Source organism: Aulonocara sp. 'chitande type north' Nkhata Bay, linkage group LG3 (assembly GCF_057382095.1).
Source record: "Aulonocara sp. 'chitande type north' Nkhata Bay isolate Kocher_YH1m ecotype deep benthic linkage group LG3, A_spYH_male_GT1.1, whole genome shotgun sequence".
Lineage (NCBI taxonomy): Eukaryota > Metazoa > Chordata > Actinopteri > Cichliformes > Cichlidae > Aulonocara > Aulonocara sp. 'chitande type north' Nkhata Bay.
The window spans coordinates 74,637,393-74,658,436 of record NC_141346.1 but is presented as its reverse complement, the minus strand read 5'-3'; the positions used below and the strand labels follow the sequence as shown (position 1 = coordinate 74,658,436).

The 21,044-nt window shown below is 43.8% G+C and overlaps 2 protein-coding genes and 1 pseudogene across 2 annotated transcripts in view; 2 read left to right on the top strand and 1 right to left on the bottom strand.

Moving 5' to 3' along the window:
- The window catches only part of LOC147337013 (protein NLRC3-like), a 504,309-nt gene that overhangs the window by 186,753 nt on the left and 296,512 nt on the right, over positions 1–21,044 (top strand). The gene's annotated exons all lie outside the window — the stretch shown is intronic.
- Positions 10,403–13,709, bottom strand: LOC147337024 (uncharacterized). The gene is made up of 2 exons (XM_086287197.1): positions 11,863–13,709; positions 10,403–11,537 (listed from the first exon to the last, which is right to left on the bottom strand). Exons 1-2 carry the CDS (start codon positions 13,036–13,038, stop codon positions 10,845–10,847), a joined length of 1,869 nt encoding a protein of 622 aa, XP_086143323.1. The 5' UTR covers positions 13,039–13,709; the 3' UTR covers positions 10,403–10,844.
- Positions 18,624–19,750, top strand: LOC147337023 (uncharacterized; annotated as a pseudogene).

The window sequence follows — 21,044 nt, the reverse complement described above, 5'->3', positions numbered from 1 at the left end:
ATCATTCAACCTATAGCCCTGCCATTAAGACACTCTGTAGCTGAGCCATTAGCCATCCAACCCGCAGCCAATTCAGCTGCTCCTCCACCCGTTACACCTCCACCACAACCGTCACTGCAGTCTCCAGTTCAGTCCCCTGCAGCTCAGCTTTCCCCAGTGCAGTCTCCAGTGTCTCCAGTGTCCCCAGTGCAGCCTCCCTTAGCACAGTCATCCACTCAACCACCAGCACCACAACCGTCACTACCTCTAGTTCATTCCCCTGTGAAGTCATTAACTCCACCACCTACTCCACTCTCACCACCACCGTTACTACAGACATCAGTTCAGTCCCTGTGCAGTCATTTACTTCTCCACCATTAGCAGCTCAGGTCCCCGTGTGTCCAGCAGCTCAGCTCGCACCTGAACCTTTGGCCCAGTTCCCCGTAGCAGTGCAGTTTTCTAGCCAGCTTAACGTTGAGCCCGGGGTCCCAATTCTCTCTGGCTCTACATCAGCTCCTGCTGGAAGCTCGGATGAGCTCATCCAGCACTCCGTGGCTCCCATGCCGCCATCTACCTCGTCCGCTGGGGGTTCCAGTGAGCCCAGCCAGCACCTCCTCGTCTCCGCTGGAGGGTCTGAGGGGCCCGTTCAGCCTCCTGTCTCCGCTGGAGGGTCCGAGGGGCCCGTTGCTCCACCAGCGTCATCAGCTTCAGCGTCGCCTGGTCCAGCTTCTGCTTTGGCTTCGTCAGCCTTGTCTGGTCCAGCCTCCTCCGAGCCTTCATCCACGTCTGGTCCTGCCTCGCCTGGTCCTGTGCCCACCGAGCCTCGGCCAGTATGCCTGACACTTAAGAACCGCCGCTGCCTTCCGTGCGGCCGGCCCCTGAACTGCTCCGTCGTCTCCTTCGCCGTTGCTGTCCGCATAGTCGGCCCCCTGAACTGCCCTGTGTTTGGGCTGTTTTCTTGGGCTCCGGTGTTTGCTGTGCTCCGCTTTTGTTATATAAAGTAACACGGCTGCTATGAGGCCAGCTAGGATCCCTGTGGCCCTACAAATGATCCAGGACGGATGGGATGAAGAGCCCATTGGAGGCATTGACTCAGAATCTCACATCTAAGATATAGAGGAGCCAGACTATTGCCCCCCCCCCCCCCACTGAACAAGGCCAGTCAGATACAGAGGAGTCCTCTGAAGAGGAAATAAATATTGAGTCTAACAGAATAAGCCCCTCTTACTGCTCTAGCCACAATATTCTGAATTAGTCGGCCAGGGCTTGCACCTGGGTTTAGTACTTTCTCCCCAGTAAATGCATGGAAGATGTTCATGTCTGATAATTTAATAGAAGAGGTGCTGTCATACACAAACATGGAGGCACGAAGAGTAGCCACAGACAGGGGAAAGAGTGGAAAAATGTAATCAAACATAAGCTCCTGGCCTTCATTTGATTGACCATTCTTGCAGGAAGTGAGAAGAACTGGGATGTACCAGTCGGTGTGTTTTTTGGGAGTTCTCTGCATAACCCATTGTACAAGGCCACTATGTCAATTCAAAGATTTAAAGATTTCGCCCTTTCTTGCACTTTGAGGACAAGAGGACCAGAGCCTACCGACTGAAAACAAACCACATGGCAGCTTTCTGCTACATATGGGACCTGTTCCTGGTCAACTGCAGGCAGAAATTCATCCACAGTGATTGTGTTACAGTGGATGAACAACTTGTGCCTTTCAGAGGGAAGACCCAGCTTCTGCAGTATAGGCCGAGCAAGCATACAAAAGTGATACAAAAACTGAAAATTAATGAAAAAATAAATAAAAATGCAAAGGGCCTCATGTCACAAACATGTTTTATGAGAAATACCTCAAATATGAAAATATTACAACTCTTCGTTTTAAAGATTTTGAAGAATAACAACAGAGTTTATAGCAAAATGCATTGTTTCTATTTGGGGTCATTTTTGACCCCACTCGTGGAAGAGTGTAGGTATTGGTAGGTTGTGCATCCAAGGGTTAAATACTCTAGGAACAACAAGTAGGCCTGCAGTGTGAGAGCAAAGTTCTCTAATAGGGTGATATGGTACTATAACAGGGGTCCCCAACTCCTGGACTCCGGTCCAAATCCAGACCCCAAGAGGATTTTGTCCGGATCACAAAGCAGTTTCTCATTTACCGTGTAGTTGGATGGTTTCTTCCTGCCGGCTGCCGTGGCGGACTTTTGAACTGCCGCGACACGCAGCTATGCAGGTTAGCATCATGCTGGTCCACTCTCCCAGCCAGCTGTTGGCGGTAATGCACCACCAACTGCCAATAAAACGACAAAGAAGAACAAGCTATGTGGGTATGTGAGTTGATAGGTTACTGTCTTGGGCGCTTGCGCTTGCTGAGTGGATGAGTAAAAGAAGATGGCTTTGTCAAAAATACTTATAAAGTTATAAAGAGTGGAAATCGGAAGAGCTGTTATGAAATCAAACATAAGAACTTCAACCAAAGCTGTGCGCCTGGGTCTGACGGTAGAACAAGAAGAATAAATGAGGTATGAGTGGCTACACGGCTGATAACAGTCTGTGACAGCACAACAGCATACGAGTGTTCACTGTGAGCACGGTGGACTTTAGGAGGACACAAAAAGACTTTCACTGACTGGAAAATGATGAAGAGTGAAAGGAAGCTGCAGCAGAAACACTTTTTAGTTTGGAAGAGAAACAATGTAACACTTTTAGATGGAAACAAAGTAAAGTGCAACAATTTACCTTCAATAAAAAATAAATTACATCCTTAATAAAACTATAAACATTTGAACCGTTTGATACTGAAACATAAAATGAAATAAACTCCATAAACAATCAAAATGAATTCAAACTGATCAGCAACATTAACTCAGGAGCACAATATATGAAACACTTTAACCTACAAAACAAAAACGAATCAAACAGTTTGTGCTGATTTCTTTCTTTGATCAAAATAACAAAGTCAGCATTAATGGCTCCGACGAGCACGTTTTGCAGTGCACAGCTTTTCAAAGCAGCTTTGAAGCAGGATCCTGCAGCTCTCAGCTCCTGCTCAGTGTTTAGCTGGGACCTGGACTTGGTCTGCAGCAGCAGCAGAGAAGCCTCACAAAGATGAGACTAAAGGAAGAAGAACGCCCAGAGCCTGCTGCCCTCAGAGTGGATACTGCTTCTCTACACTCAGCCAGAATCCACTCAGTGTCTGTGATGTGAACTGCAGTCTCAGTGTGGAGTCAGACGTCAATGAACTGGTTCTGCTCTGCAAAGCTGAAACCAGTTGGAGCTGGTCATGCTGGGAACTGTTTTCATGGAAGTCCTTTTAAAAGTATCCCATCAGTGATGAAATATGCTGCTTGATATATGGAGTCACTGAGGCGGCATCATCGTCAGTAGTGTCAACAAATTCATGCAGGTTCTCCAATGAATCTGTGTCTCCTTCATCGAGTCTCCTGCCCCACACTGCAAGCTTTCCAGTGACAGAGCTGATCTTGTGACCTGAGGGAGGTTTTTATCTTTCCCTTGAAGCTGTAGATTTACTTCATTTCCAAATATGTCACTCAGGTAGGCCAGTTTTGCCAGGAAGCTCTCATCACTAACTCTGCGACTTCATACTTGTGCTCCTGCTCCAAAAACATCTGATCTGCTCTCTGAGCTCAAAAACTCAGGACAAGACTTTTCCTGGTGACAGCCGCCTGGCTTCACTGTGAAACAGCACAGCTTGATGTTCGGCTCCATCTCCTCACAGACAGCAGAGACACTCTTGTTTTTACTGGTCTGGTCTTTATAAAACCGACTACACCAATAATTTCAGTCATAACCTCACTGAATTCAGAGGAAAGCAGCTCTCAGTGTGAAACACTCCAGCAGAGGGCGCTGTTAAGTCCTTATTGTAACACAGTTACTGTGTGCAGTTAGACTTCATACATAATCTGCACTTATTTCCATCAGACATGCTGTCAGTAAATGATTGGTTTCTATTGATTCTACTTCCTGTTGACTCGTTTGATGACAGTGAAACAATCACAGCTGATTGTGTGATGATGTAAACTTTCACTGTTACATTCAGTGTGTGTGACATAATGTTAGTGCAGGCTGATAACAGCCTGGTTCTGTTAGAAACACATGAACGTGTCCATAGATCAGTGTGTGTTTAACATGAGAGCTTCAGCCCTGCTGATGTGTTAAATAAAGACATGCAGGAAAACTGATGAGACTCTGAAATAACTCTTTATATTTATAATGTAACTCTGCATCAAAAGAACAACAAAGGATCCCAGACAGGTTTCTGTGAACAAAGACCATTCTGATGTTTCTGTGTTTCTAACACTTTGACATTATTAGTAAACAGACTGCAGTGAGCAGCATTTATAAAGAGCTTCTATATAAAGATATGACAGCTGTTTGACAAGTTTATCACTCTGTGTTTGGACCTGATCAGTCCAGCTGTTTACTTGAAATATGTTCATTTTGGGGTGGGTACAGTTTCCTCTGCGGTGGGGTAGGGTGGGCTGCCCCGGGTCCTGTGGGGCTTGGCAGTGCTACCGTAGGCCGCGGTCTGGATGGACCTGGGCTCCCTTGCCTTGGTGGGTACCAGAGGACGGGGGTGCCTACTGGGGTCAGCGGGGGAGCTGGCCCTAGGGAGGGGCATCCTCCCCTCCCTCCTTTTCCTCCCCATCCCCGGCTACCTCCCTCTTCCCGCTCCACCACACTCACCCATACAGGTAGGGCCTTGGGGTGCGGGTGTGTCACAGGAGTGCAGGTGAGACATCCCCCCCCCGTCCCCTTCTGGCCACCTGTGCCTCAATTTTATCTCACAACTTAGACATCCACATTACTTACACTCTCATAACACACACATATATATAGGGCCTTGAGGGTGGGCACGTTAACGGCGTCCAGTGGACGGTCTGTGTACTCAAACCTACCTCTGGCGCTGGTGCCCACCTCTCAATTTTAAATCCATGTAGACATTGAGGGTTCTCGGGAGGGGCCATGCTAACACCTGCTGCTCTCTGGCAGCAGCACCATTTTTTAGTTTTAAATGCACTTTAGAGCAACACGCAGCAACACTACACATGAGCGGGAGGAGGGAGGTATGGGGTCTTCACACACCCCCGTTCTCTGCTAGCCATCGGGGCGGGGGGGCTGGGAGGAGATGTTAGCTGTCCGATTGGCCTCCCTGCTGCTGCGGAGCCTGGGACGGTCTGCTTGCCTCCACCCCGGGGGGAAGGGTAACATCTCTTGGGTCTGGGTTCTGCTTCCCCCTCTGGGGGCGAGGGTACCTGGACCCGGGGTATAGAGTATGTTTGGGGAGTGTGATTGTGTGTACATGTCCATTTATGTCAGTCCTTACGTTGGGTGAGTGCTGAGTGTTTGTATATGTGTGCATGAGGGTGGGAACGCATGTTTGTGTCTGTGTGTGCCTGTTTGTCTGTGTCTATATGTCAGGTCGGGTCTTAGACTCCACCTCTCTGGGAACTCCCAGGCCCTCCAAGGCCTATCTCCCCTCACCACACTCCCTGCTGGTGACTGATGCCCTCAGGGGTCGGTGCATTGGTGGTTCTTGGTGTCCGGGGCTGGGCGCTCAGGTATGTACCGGCTCACTCCCGGTGGCTACCTGGCGGGGCCTGGCGCCTGTTGCTCGGTCAGGCCTCCTCCGGGGTGTGGGGGGCCCTCGGGCCTCCGGCCTCTGGGCCTGCGGCTCGGTTCACTCTGGCACAGCCGGCTGCCGGCGGAGCCGTTGGGCACGCTGGTGAAGCCCCCTCTAGCTTCTGCTCGGTGGCTACTGGGTGACGCCTCGTCTGGGGATCCTCAGCCCTTCCCATGAGGGTGGCACAGATGCCCCTCCGGTTGTCCTCCTTGGGCTCTCGCACTCTGGGGCCTGGATCTCCTCCATGCCTGTTTCATGCCCTGGGGGACGGGGCTATGGCTCGCTACATCCTCTTGCAGACCATTACATGTGGAAACCATTTGAATACAAGCGCGCTGATCCACACAGGTGTGCACACGGGTGTTCACTGCTCGTAGACTTAAATTACACCTTTCTTGGCTGCTACTTTAAAGCACATTGTGCGCTGTCTGTCCTGCGTGCTGCACAACACATTATTTGACCACAAGTGTCTGTGAAGGTTCTCAGTCATCCAGGTCATCGTAGTCAAAGGAGCCTCTGTCAGCTAGAGCTGGGCGATAGAACGATAACGATATGTATCGCGATATAACTTTTACTCGATAGAGAAATTAAGCTATCGCGATAGACCTCGCCGCTCTTGTCCTCTTAAAAAAAAAAAAAAAAAAAAAAGGTCAGCCAATCCAAATTAAGTAGCGCAGAGCCGAACCAATCACAGCCGCAGCGTCACGTCACGTGACTTGTTACGTACAGCACAAGTGCCAAGCCGCACGTGTGTTTGTTTGGGAAGCAGCCAGCGGGTAATGGAGGAAATGAGTGTGCCGACTAGAAAATTCAACCGAGCGTGACCGAAGAAAAACCAGATGATGGTTCCAATGCCGGAGAGATTGTCGAACGGAAGAGCCATAGAAGTTCCGTAGTGTGAAGGTATTTCGGCTATAAGTCTGACAAAAACAGAGTAGCGTGCACTGTAAATTGTGCCGAAAGCAAGTCTGGAAATACAATAAACTGGTGCATGCGTCACACTGTACATTTCTGCACGGTTAGGAATCTAGCGCCACCTGCTGCTTTGGCATGTTCATAGCAGCGTTTTCCTTCATTTCTGCCTTTATGTGTGGACGGGATTATTTTTTAAAACGAAAACGGAAAATCTCCGTTTTCAAAAACACCCGTGTACGTGTGGACGTAGCCTCAGTCTCTGACTGGAAGCGCTAATTCGTCATTCGGCTTTTGTCAGACTAAAGTAACTGTTAAAACTGTTTGAAAAGCTAAGCTATACAACAAGGAGAGATTGAGAATTTCCTTTTAGTTCTCAGTTTATTTGATATTGACAAAAGTTAGTCATTTTTGTCTGTTCTTCTGTAAAACAAACTAAGATTTATTTTTAGAATTAATATTTTGTTTCTAAGTGGAATTGACAATTTAGTCTGTTTCGTTTGTTCTATTTTGAAACGTAAACGCTTTAGCGGCTGCCTTTTGTGTAGTTTGCAATATTTGGCTTTATTTATCTGAAAAAGTCTCATGTTCCTGAAGTACATCTACCCTGTTGAACTTATTATGGGAAATAAATATTTAAATAAAAACAAGCTGCTGATTATTTCACATTTTACTTGTGAGCAACGGCACATTTAAATCTTACAAATATAGTTATTTGGCTTATATCGTGATAGATATCGTTATCGCCTGAAATGAAAAAAACATGTCGTGATATGAAAAAATCTCATATCGCCCAGCTCTACTGTCAGCAAAGAGGCACAGAAAAGAAGATCAGACACCAGCGAGGGAGGATAAGAAGGACAGACGCAACAACATTGTCATCCCCTATGTAGCCGGTGTATCAGAAAAACTCAGGAGAGTTTTCTCCAAGCATGACATCCCAGTGCATTTCAGACCCAGCAACACGCTCAGACAAAAACTGGTTCACCCGAAAGATAAAACGCCAAAACACAGACTTAACAATGTGGTGTATGCTGTACAGTGCAGCGAGGAATGCCCAGACCTCTACATTGGAGAGACCAAACAGCCACTTCACAAGCGCATGGCACAACATAGAAGAGCCACCTCCACAGGACAAGACTCAGCAGTCCATCTGCATCTTAAGGACAAAGGACACTCCTTCGAGGATGCCAATGTTCACATTTTGGACAGAGAGGACAGATGGTTTGAAAGAGGAGTGAAAGAAGCATCTATGTCCACTGTGAGCGACCATCTTTGAACAGAGGCGGGGTTTACGACACCAACTCTCTGCCATCTATAATCCAGTTTTGAGATTCCCAGACGCCTTAACGCCCACTCACATCCTGGGCCATCTGATCTCAGGAATTCGCATGATAAGGTGGGGCCAGGTTTCACAATGAACTCACCCGAAACTCTGGCTGATTGGGACCCACACCCAGTTTCACACCTTGGCTCAGGCGATTAGAGGATCATCAGGGGGTCCTTTTGTCCCTCTGTGGGGGGAAACTCCCACTAGGTTTATATCTGGGACTCTCCACCATTTGACCTTAGAACTGAAGAAGCTTCTCGGATGAGAGGTGAAACGTCTTCAAGCAACTTAAAGAAGTCCAGACGCTTTTCTTTGCAAGCTCCTTTGACATTTGACCACGAGCAATCTTTTCTGGTTTGACGCCGTCTTTGTAGCCAGAAACCAGCTCTCTCCTCGGCTTCCTCCACTACACGCTTCCCCCACGCCAGTCTCCTCCGTCACTATAAAGGGGAGAGTCATGAGCTCCATCACCCTCACCTGTGCCGTCCAATGTCCCGCCACCAGCCTCCACTGCAGCAGGCCAGAGACCACACCCCTGCCACAATAAGTAAAAGTATATCCTTGCTGTACCCTTAATGCTAAATGTGCTAAATTAACCGCTGCCTTTGCCCCTTTGGGATTATTCTTATGTCACTGGGATGTTGACCTTTGACCTTCACATTAGAGAGATGGGCAGACATAATTAGTGTATGAATTTTAAAGTAACAGGTAATAAAGAGAGTGTAGCAAATGTAGTCAGGTTTATTACTCTGTATCACACATGAGTGCCCGAGGGAGGCGGGGCTGACTGGGGAGACACAGGAAACAGAGAGACAGGGCTGACTCGACATGAAACGATGAAACGTGGGACACGGGAACAGAAACTAAACACAGGCTGAAATGAACACTGAGGGAGGGAGAACTAAGATTACTGAGAGCCTGATAAATAAGAAGAACAAAAAGCAAGAAAAACAAGAGTCAAAGAAAACCAAAAACACAAAGCATTGGGCCAGGACCCACTGCTGTGACATTTATATGTGATAAAAACATTAAAAACTGCTCACATGTTGAAATCTTTCTACGTATACTTTAGGTTCAGCTCTCCAGCCTGGCATTTGGTTAAGCATGATTCAAACATTTGATTTTGTTTAACTGGTTTTAATTATAGTTACTTTTTGTGAACATTTGTTGCAGCATTTAAAAAAACATCATTTATTTTCAAACTTTTATTTGATTTAGAGCATCATATTTGACCAACGTAAATGTTTTAATTTCATATAAAATAACTGAAGCAGTGAACTAAATATCTGAAATCTTTCCTTCCTTAAAAGTTATAATCCTACTTAAGTTATAGTGCAAACGCTTAAGCAACAAATATACTTGATGCTAATTAATTAATATTTCCCTTTGATGTTGCAACTATGCGGTCACTTCTGTCTTTAAACAAAATAATATTTTCCAGTTACAGAAATCATAAAGTCCAAACTAAAGTGCTACTGTTGCTATATGCATTTTATATAAATCATGGATGATGGTCCTGACATGAAGGAAGAGAAAGTTACAGGTTGCATCCTTTGACTTTGTCTCCGTGCCTTTGGGCGATTTTCAGAAGGACAGATGTTTCTGTTCAATTCTTAAATCAATTTTTTCAAACACAAACACTATTTTAAAGCTTCTAGAGAGTAAAATATTAATGATAATTATAATAACAATAATAAAAACAAAAGCTCTCAGATCCATCAAACCAAGCAGCAGAAAGAACAATAACTGAAGAGAAAACTTTAACCTTGTAGACTTCATTATGTTCCAGCTGCTCGACAGACGCTGTGACCTCGAACTTAAGCAGGTCGTAACGTATGTGCAGCTCAATAACAGCTCAATGCTCTCCGCAGGAGTAGTCCAGCAGTAGAAATCAGTCCAATAACAAGGTGTGTAACATCTAGCAGGGTGACAGAAAAACCCAGGGTAACTTCTAAGGACCTCAACGTCTCTCTCACATTGTGTTTTTTAAACATGCTTCCATTTGTCACTTCAGTCTTTACTCTGAAATACAGGAAGAGAAATCATGGCTGAAACAATTTCTCATGAAACCAGGGGTGTGGTCCAACAGTCAGTTTGGTGAGGAAGGTTCCTAACTGAGAGAAGTGACCCAGAAGTATCTGTGTAGCAGCCACAATGAATCCAGATCATGAGCTTTATTAACTGATCAAAGTCTCTTCTTTCATCTTCTGTATCATTCAGTTTGCATTGGTAATGCCCATTATTGTAATGCTTTTTTAAGACCAGCAAAACTTTATTTCACTTTGGGTTAGCTGGGATAACTGATGGATGGAGGGAATTTTACTTCAGCCACAGAAATCCTAAACAGGAAGGAGGAGCAGAGTTACAGTGGATCACTATCCAGCAGGGAAACAAGGTTTATTTCAATTTCTTGGCCATGAGTGAGATTTACTGAGTGGGCAAATAGGGAGACGACACCATCAGATCCCGAGCCCTCCATGTGTTAATCAAGAGACGGCTGCTGTGCTACATCCATAAATAATGAATAAATTAGGAGCTAAAGCTGAAAGGACAGTTTATTTGTACCATCTTCACGTGAACACATTCAAGAACATCACAGATGAAGAAAGATTAAAAACTTCCACACTACATAAAGCAAGAAAAATAGTTTTTCTTTCAGGTGGTTTCAGAAAAACAGAAACATCAAACATCTCCAAGACTCTCTTTGAAAGAACTAAAAACCTTTGTTCTCATGGTCCAATCATGAGTGAACTCCCCGATGAAGCCTTGTGTGCTAAAACATGTCAGAGTTTTAAAGGTTAAACATGAGTTTCCAAAACGTTTTGCTGGAGAACAATGAACTATTTGACTGAGTTTCAATCATTTACAGACGAGCAAAACCAGGACAGAGAAAAAAGGACAAAACTGACTCAGTAAAACAACAGAAAAGAAGATCCCATGTAGATCTGTATTATGTAGAAGTTCAGCCCAGCAACCAGTTCAGTTCAACACAAGTTTAAATGATTCTATCTGAACTCTGTGGAGCCTGATCTCAAGCTGTTTGAGTCTGACACAGAAACCAGAGGATCTTTCTGTGTCTTCAGATTCACTGTGATCCAGTGATGGGAGTGATTTCAGCCCTGAGTGATCGCGCTGATGTTTGCACAGAGCAGACAATGAGGTGAATGTTTGGGCACATTGGTAACAGTGAAACAGTTTATTAGTAACGTGGGATCGTTTGTGTGCAGAGTATGAACTGAGATTCCTGAAGCTCTTGTCACACTGGTCACAGCTGTAGTTTCCTTCCATGTGTGTACGTTCATGAATGTTACGATTACCTGACCGTGAGAAGCTTCTCTCACAGTGTCTGCACTTGTGTGGTTTCTCTCCTGTGTGGACTCGTTTGTGTGATTTAAGCTCACCTTCAGTGGTGAAGGATGACCCACACTGATCACAGAGGTGCTTTTTAACCCCACTGTGAATCAGTTCATGTTGTTTTAACTCACTTGATGTGGTGAAGCTTCTCCCACATTCTTTGCAGTATTTCAGTTTGTCTCCAGTGTGTCTACGTTGATGTACTTTTAGGGTCTTTTGCTGACTGAAAGTTTTTCCACAGAGGTCACAATGAAAGTCTTTCCCACCACCACAGTGATGACAGGGTTGAGAACTGGATCCATCTGTGTCGCTCTGCTTCTAAACAAAGACACAAAGACAGTGTAAGTCAGTCCTTCAACATTCGTATCCTGAACGTCGCCTGAAATAAAGAGCATCTCTGCAGACGTCCAACTACATTTGACTGTTTCAGTTAACACACTCAGTTTACTGGGCTGCAATAACTACAATACTACCACCATAATACTACAGTAATACTAAAATCATAACTGAAAGGAAAATCTGAATAATCACTCAGAGCTGCTTTTCCATGCAGTAGAATTGCTAACATGCTAACACAGTTTAATGAGCAGAGTTGTTCCAAACAGTCAGGCTAAAATGACAAGATAACAATATAAATACATACCTCACAGTAGCTGCACTTGTAGAGTCTCTTTCTGGTGTGGATCTGTTGGTGTTGTCTCAGGTGATGTGGAGATTTAAAAGTCTTCTCACACAGGTCACATCGATAAGGTCTCTCCTCAGTGTGGGTAAACATGTGTCGTTGTAAGTGTGCGTCTGTTGTAAAGTATTTGCCACACTGTTCACAGCAGTACACATCATGTCTGGTGTGAATGCGTAGGTGTGTATTTCGGTACCCTCTCTGGCTGAAGGTTTTTCCACAGATGTCACAGCTGTATGCCTTAATTCCAGAGTGGGTAACTAGATGACTCTGTAAGTGGCTACTTTGAGTAAAAGCTCTGCCACACTGATCACAGCTGTACGCTTTAACTCCACTGTGGATGAGTTGGTGTTCTTTTAGGGAACGCTTGAAGGAAAAAGACTTTCCACACAAGTCACAGCTGAACGGTCTCTCTCCAGTGTGGATGACCTGATGCTGTTTTAGTGAAGCCGTCACAGTAAAACCCTTCCCACAGTCGTCACAGCTGTATGGCTTAATTCCAGAGTGGGTAACTAGATGACTCTGTAAGCTGCTACTGCGAGTAAAAGCTCTGCCACACTGATCACAGCTGTACGCTTTAACTCCACTGTGGACGAGTTGGTGTTCTTTTAGGTGACCCTTCAAGGAAAAAGACTTTCCACACTCGTCACAGCTGAACGGTCTCTCTCCAGTGTGGATGACCTGATGCCGTTTTAGTTTAGCCCTCACAGTAAAACCCTTCCCACACTCGTCACAGCTGTATGGCTTAATTTCAGAGTGGGTAACTAGATGACTCTGTAAGCTTCTACTGCGAGTAAAAGCTCTGCCACACTGATCACAGCTGTACGCTTTAACTCCACTGTGGATGAGTTGGTGTTCTTTTAGGTAACCCTTCAAGGAAAAAGACTTTCCACACTCGTCACAGCTGTATGCCTTAATTCCAGAGTGGGTAACTAGATGACTCTGTAAGTGGCTACTGTGAGTAAAAGCTCTGCCACACTGATCACAGCTGTACGCTTTAACTCCACTGTGGATGAGTTGGTGTGTTTTTAGGTAACCCTTCCTGGAAAAAGACTTTCCACACAAGTCACAGCTGAACGGTCTCTCTCCAGTGTGGATGACCTGATGCCGTTTTAGTGAAGCCTTCAGAGTAAACTCCATCCCACACTCGTCACAGGTGTGTTTTTTCTCTCCCTTTCTTCTGTGAGGTTTGTCGGCCTCCTGAGAGCGCTGACTTCTGGCTCCATGTTGGTCCTGCAGTGACAGAGATACAAACAGAGGCAGTGAGTGAAATGCAGTCGTGGAACAAACTCAACCTTCAAACTCCATTAACACTAGTTTTAAACCTGAAGGTGGAGCGTGGCACCAAACACCTTAAAGGTCTCTTATCCCCACCTGCTGGTAGTTCTAACACATTACATCCAACCTGCTGTTAAAGATAATTCATGACTGTTCAAACACTAAAATCACACACACACACACACACACACACACACACACACACACACACACACTATTTTATAATTTAGATTATTTTGTTGGTTCCTATTACATATTTCTATAATTTGTATAGATTTATACAGAATTATTCAGTGATAATAAATCCTGTTTGTTTATTCTAAAGGAACCCCGTTAGCTTCCACAACAGATGTTGCTCGTCTTCCGTCAAATACTCACATAAAATATTACACAATAAAGTGGATTCAAGATATCCACATAATTTCACTCTTACATCCACAGTGAGGTTTCACAATTGTTCAAATATAAGCAATCAATAATAATAATGATAATATCAATAACATTGAGGCACATTACACAAATTTCAAAAACAAATCATGTCTTACAATATTTACAACAACTAAAAGCTCTGTAAATCGGCTTTTAAGTGTTCATTGAAGTTTTGAATAATTCTCTAATTTTTTAAGGCAACTTATTCCACTTAAAAGTTGCTCTAAATGTAACAGTTTTACAAAACGTTACTTTTAACTCGAGCATTTACTAAATTGCAGCTTGTTGAAAACTGTGTAATATGATGATGTATTTCATCTGGATACTGCAGCTGAGCAGAATAAATGTGGTGTGTTTAACAGAATTGCTTTCTTTAGAACTACAAGTAAGCCATAGAATATTTTAGCCTGTACAGGAAGCCAAGAAAGGTTATTATGCATTTTATCAATATTAGTATAGTATGAACATCTTCACACTAATCTGGACGCCTTATTCTGGACTAACTGAAGTCTGTTAAGATCTGTCTTATTAGCTGCTGACCAAATGATTGAACAATACTCCAGATGAGACATTACTAGTGCATTAATGACATCTTTCATAATGAAGAAGTGATACACAAAGAGCATTTCATAGCCATAGCTATGCCTTGTCGGCAGAGTTATGTGACATTAGTGATGTTTGTACTTTCAGCGTTAACTTGGTTTTAAAGCCTTTAAAATATACGCCGTTCAATAGTCGACCTTAATCTGACAGAGAATGTGATGATTTTGTGGATAATTAAAGTCAGTCATATATCCACAAACACAACAAGCTGAAAGTCAGTGATGCTGCTCGGTTTGCAGTCCTGAACATCACGGCACAAGCAGGATTCACTGCACTGTTAATGTTAGCTGTGTTATATTGCTGCCTCTGTTCGGTGGTGTCGAGCCAAACGCACTTTAACGTGTGTTTGAACGAGCTGACGGTTCACTCGTTAAGCTGAAAGAAAGATGCTTTAATCACAGCAGTCACACATGTGTCCACTGCACCATCTGGAACTCTTCTTGTTTACACTCGTAATAACACAAACACTAAATCCTGCTTCTCTGTGCTGTTGTGTAGCAGTGTGTACACCTGAGACTGTCACCTGTCTGTCTGTCCTGCACTCTCTCTCTGTTTCTTTCTCTCTGATTGTGGAATAAAAGTATGAACATGTGTTTATAAGTTACACTTGTGTTTGAATCCTGCAGCTTATCACACATTTGATTTCCATGTGTGACGACTGCAAGTGTCCAGAGTGAGGACAGACTGAGGGACCCACTGCTGCACATCATCTGTGAGGCTTTGCAGCCCTGATGATCCACCAGGACAAACTCAGCAGTGTGTGAGGAAGAGGAGGAGGAAGAGCCAGCAGCAGCTGACAGATGGAGAGAATAGACAGACTGTTCCCTGTTTGTGAAGGACTGCTAGGAAAGTTTAACATAACTGTCTGTGCTGAATCAGTCTTATTAGGTAATGTTCAAATAATGTGATCATCCCAGTGTTTCCAGTGTGGGAGAAAGTACTCAGAGTACTCAGGGCCTTCAAGTTACACACTATGAAAGACAGCAACAAGTTTAATGTTCAGAAACCTAAAGTCTGTATCAGCAGCAGAATGGAGCTAAAAATAAATGTTGGTTTCAGTTCTATGAAGCTTTGAGTATTTTGGATCAGTAGCTGCTGTGTTTGTTGCATCATATTGCTGTAACTGTTTATATGCTTTATATATTCTGAGCTAAGTTGATCTATAGTGTTACATCATATTCTATAAGGATGTTATGTGTTTGTAGACTTTCTGCCCAGTTTGACCCATTTAGCAGAAGTCAGCCTGTTTAAGGCTCTGATATCTATTCTGTGTGACTTAAAGCAGTTATGACATGGTCTGATTTTCTCACCCAATAAAGGAATATTTCATATATCAGTCTACTCTTCATTCTATCAGACACAGTTATCACAGCTCCTACATTTGCTTTTTACACATATATGTAAGCATTCAGCCACATTTAGTACCAACATATTAAATGAACAATATTTGTCTCTTATATATGATACATCTGTATACACACTGTCACAGATACTTGTCTGTGAGTGAAGTGATTAATATAATAACTATAATATTGGCCATATTATATTTACATTACCACAGTGAGATGACTTTAGTCTCATGAACAACATCAGCTAATTGTTATTTACAGCTAATCTTAAACGACTGTTCAGCACAGAAATGAAGCCCAACAATCATGTTTCACAGTCCTGTGGTCTCAGCCTCAGATACTCATCAAATCACACAGAGCTCATGTAGAAACAAATGAACTAAATATGTTCTCCTTCATTTCTGTCAAACAAAGCTGTATGAAACGTTTCCAGCTGTTAGTATCATGGTTGCTAGGCAACCTGGGCAGCGCGACGGAGGCTAGACGTCCCATTTCACGAGCCTACGAGCCTCGCACTTCGGCCTTAGCGGTCTTTGAGTACGCGGCCCTTGAGGACTTTAAAGCTGCAGAACCTGAATCGGGATACAGCCATGATGATCTCCAGCCTCGTGCTCGCCAACATTCTCACCTGAGTTAAGAAGACGATCACTGAAATGGTCTCAGCAGGTCCTTTGATGACAGCAATGAAATGCAGTGGTAAGGCTTTTTGGGGATTAAGTTCGTTTTCATGGCAAAGAAGGACGATGCAGTTCATCTGATCACTCCTCATAACATTCTGGAGTGCAGGCAAAATGCTATTATAAAAACTTAAGCAGCAACTTCTCCAGGTTCCAATATTTATGCAATTCTCAAACCTTTTGGCCACGACTGTATAACCTCTTCTGAAGTTTAGTGGATATTATACATGGTTATGCTCAGGATGTGTCGGCCAGTTTCCACTGGAAACGCCTTTTGGTTAAACTGTCAGCGAGGAATTTGCATTTGCACTGTTACATTTTTATATAACTTTAATGCACATAAACAACAGCTGCTTGTTTCAGTGAAAATACATTGATGGCTTTTTAATAAAGTTGTGCAGCTGTAAAGTATTTTGTCTGGTGTCAATTCTATCGTCAGCTACATCGTTATGGCAAATGTTCAAATGTATATGGTGATAAATATCTTTGGTCATATGGTCCTGCTCTGTCTGTCACCTTCTGTGTTGAGCTCATTGTTTCCTCTGTAGTGGCTGAGCTGAGTCCAAGTAGCTGAAAATGTTCCTCTGCTGCTCCGTCAGACTCTCCTCCTCCTGCTGATCAGCTGGGACACAAAACAGATCTTTGTTAGGCTCCACACTGCACTGAAGAGTCAAAGTGTCTCATATGTTCATCTGACAAGTAAAAGAACACATTTTTGTTTCCCGAGGTGGGCAACTTGTTGGAAACAAACACAAAAGCTTTGAGCACTGATACCTGCCATTGCTGGCATTGAAAGATGCAACGCCAGCAATGTGGATTGTCAAGACTCAAACCAATCATCAAGCAAAGACAACAGGGATCATTTGTTTCTGTTTATTTAGCATTCACAGCATTTGTAGTTGCCTTCTGTGCAGGGGAAGTCCACGCACACTGTGTGGTACCGCCATCCGCAGAAGGTGCATTCAACCTCTGTAAGAGAAACGAGATTGTCTGAGACTGAAATGATATTCACTAAAGAAGTGGTGATTTGTAAAACTTCACATTTTGATCCGGGACGTACTCTGCATGAAAACAAGCGCTCACTCTTCCTACTCAACAAATCACAAGGGCGGAGCCTTATACCACGTGATACAGAAGCTGTGCCGTGTGATGCTAAAATTAGCAGGGAAAAAACAACGGAGAGCACGTCAGGGATGACGAGAAAGTGACAGGAGAAAATCCGTCCGGGTCAACCACCCAAACATCAATAACGGGAACCTTATACAGCGCTTCCCTATACACGTCAAACTCCCGCAGGCACAAAGACATCACGGAGGCTATCACTTATCACCTGACCAAAGATATGTGTAACGGTCTTTTGCATTTGATGTTTGTTGCATTTGATATTTGTTAAGCTGTATGTCTGGATTTTGTTCCTTTGCGCCCTCTGGTGGTGAACTGTGCAGGGTACAGCTTTGCTGTTTGGGTCTCCACCCAGCAACTTTTCTTTTGCTAGCGCACATGGTGTCTGCATGCTGCAACTCACAGTTAGCTCCACACATGGAGAAAATATTGTTTAAAGAGTGAAAATAATTGACGAAGAAGATGGAAGATAAGGCAATAAGGCCATAAAGCTCTATTTAGCACTTCCTGGATGTCAGCTCACGAGGTTTGTGTATTTTAAATGGTTTATTTTCTGTAATTAAGGATTTTTTTGATTGATTGACACTATGTACAAGAGCGCATTTTGATGTGATGTTTTTGTTTTATTGTTTTGTCCGTGAGCAGTTCTCACGGGTTGCCAAGACCAGAATAAACCCTGTTTTATAACTACATCGTGCGTACGTCAATCCTTGAGGGTGCTACAGTGAGAACTCCGCTCTGCACGGGTAGATGAAGGACGCAGCCCCGCAGGAAATTCAGGTGCCCCGAAAATAAGTGTTGCCTCAGTTAAAGGACTCAATATAATTAACCACAAGAAAGAGAAATAAAAAGGAAAAGGACTGTAAAATTAATTAAGATAAGTTTCCTTTTATAAATAAACAAAGGACTGAAATATTTCTTCTTTTTTCTTTCCTTCTCATTGTTTACATTTCTGCTGTTCAAGTGACTGATATTCATACAGTGTTAAGTTAATGTTGTGATGAGTAACCTGTGCATCGTGCATATGGTGGGCTTCAGCAGTTGCTGTAAGAAACAGTATTACTGGCTTGGAGAAGAGATGTAATGTGAGTTAAGTATACATGTTAAGTGATGTTTAAGGAGTAATAGTAATTACTGTGCTTTAAAGTTGTAACAGTAAATGAAGATTAATATTCATTTGCTCCTCAACTAACAAATCAAATTTAAGCTGCTGCACCTTTACATTAAGGCTAAGTAAGATACACAAAAAACCCAAACCCCTCCAACAATGGCAGAGTTTGAGGCTAATCCAGAAGTCAGTGAAAAGGGTGATGTGGAACAACTTTCTGCAGATGAGCAACTACAAGCAGTTGAAGGCACAGCTGATGATGTTTCTACTACCTCACAAAGAGCACGACAGAGCCAACGAGTCCGTACATTGACGGAAAAGGGCAAAGAACTGTACGGTGAGCACATAAAGAAGGCTGCACATCGTTTCAGTGTGCGCTATGAGAAGTGGAAGGTTGTCATTAAGAATGCCAAAGGAGCTATAGATGGTCAATGCTCAAAGGATCTGCTACAAGAACATGTTTCCAAGGTTTTGAGTGCTTCTAAGGATGTGAATGCAGCCTATGATGACTTGAGACGTATTGAATCTCCAGATAGTGACACAAGACGAAGGATGGATACGTGTGAAGCCATAACAAAGACAATTATCAAATCTGTAAGAAAGTGTCCAAGCCCAAGTAATGCGGAGGTTCAAAGAGATGAAGAACTTTGGAAGGACACTGAGTCTTCATCTAAATACGTAGCCTCAGATGTGAAAAGTCAAAGGGATGAAAAATGGAAGGAGACTGAGTCTATGCCTAAGTTAGAAGCCTCAGACAGGATGAGTGTTAAGTCACACCACACTAAGCTCTCTTCTCATTCGAGGGTTTCCTCTAGACACTCCAGCCGGCTCTCGGCTAAAAGACAAGATGCAGCTGCTGAAGTTGCAGCAAATGAGGCTGCTCTCCAAGTTCTGCTTGAACAAGAAATCCATATGAAGGAAATTGAAAGGCAAGAAGCAGAAATAGCACAAAGACAAAAGGCTCTAGAAGCTAAGCGCAGAGAAGTAGAGCGACTTGAGACTGTAAAAAAGCTGAATGCAGCAAAGGCTCGACAGCGAGTGTATGAACAAAGTGAAGGTTCAGATGAAGAAATATACAACCTACTTCACCACAGATCTGATAAAAATGAAGTCAAGTCTGAAAACAATGACCAGCATATGAAACGGTGTTCCTCGCCACGAAATGTGACACCGCACCAAGAGGTGAACACAGAAGATCTGGTCAAAGCATTTGCAGTGTCTCTTAATGCAAGTCGTCTTCCGGTACCAGAGCCAACAATATTCAGTGGCGACCCTATCAGATATAATGATTGGAAAATTTCCTTTCAGACTCTGATTGACAGGAAAAATATACCAACTGAAGAGAAGACTTATTATCTGAGGAAATATGTAAGTGGACCTGCAAGGAAGGCAATAGAAGGCTACTTCCCGCTTGGCACAGAGTCTGCATACTATGCAGCATGGACAGTTCTCGTAGAGAGGTATGGAAATCCCTTCCTCGTAGCAAAGGCCTTCAGAGACAAACTTGACGCATGGCCTAAGATAAGCTCTAAAGGCAGTATGGAACTTCAAGCATTTGCTGACTTCCTTTGCTGCTGTAAGACAGCCATGTCGCAAATGAAGGGGCTTGAAGTGCTCAATGACTGCAATGAAAACCAAAAAATGCTCGCAAAACTTCCAGATTGGCTTACTTCAAGGTAGAACAGAAAGGTTACAGAAGTGCAAGAGAGACTCACACCTTTCCAAGTTTCAGCCAATTCGTAGATTTCATCTCACGGGAAGCCAAAATTGCCTGTAATCCCATAACATCTCTCTTTGCTCTGAAGCCAAGTGAAACTGAAGGGGCAAAAACAACAAGGAACAGAGGCAATGGAGCAAAGGTGCTAGCAACTAACTCAAATGATAGGACTGTTAGTGCTAGTTGTGTGTACTGTGAAAGGTCGAGTCACAGCCTACTTAAGTGTAGAAGGTTCATAAATGAGAGCATTGTTGAGAGACTAAAGTTTGTTCAAGACAAGAAGTTATGTTTTGGCTGTCTGAACTCTGGTCATCGCTCCAAGGATTGCGAAGGGAGAGAAACCTGTGACACATGTAATAAAAGACATCCAACATGTCTTCATGACAATCGCACGAAGGAAGACAGAACAAGGAGAAATCCACACAAGAACAGTGACAGGACAAGACAAACGAACGCAGATGTCTCACAAGACAACAGTGTCACACCAACAACAAGTGAAGCGACTTCTAACAGAGTCACACAGAATGTTGACGACACTCACACATCTTCCATTATTCCAGTATGGGTGTCAACCAAAGGTGAGCCAGCGCATGAAATTCTTGTGTACGTGCTCCTTGATACACAGAGCGATACGACCTTTATTCTTGAAGAAACGGCACAAGCTCTGCATATCAAAGGTGAATCGACTCAGCTAAAGCTCACTACTATGTCTTCAAGAAACACAGTTGTGTCCTGTCGCAAGTTCTCAGGTCTACAAGTCAGAGGGTTCTACTCAAATAAGACCATTTCCCTACCAGTGACGTATGCCAGAGACTTTATTCCCGCAAACCGAGATCACATTCCATCGCCTGCAACAGCTAAGG

Bases quoted from the DNA above. Each gene is read 5' to 3' on its own strand.
- LOC147337024 (XM_086287197.1), bottom strand. From the start codon at position 13,038: ATGGAGTTTACTCTGAAGGCTTCACTAAAACGGCATCAGGTCATCCAC. The intron at 11,538-11,862 runs GTATGTATTTAT...GTCTTTGTTTAG, and splicing joins ACAAGTGCAGCTACTGTGAG to AAGCAGAGCGACACAGATGG.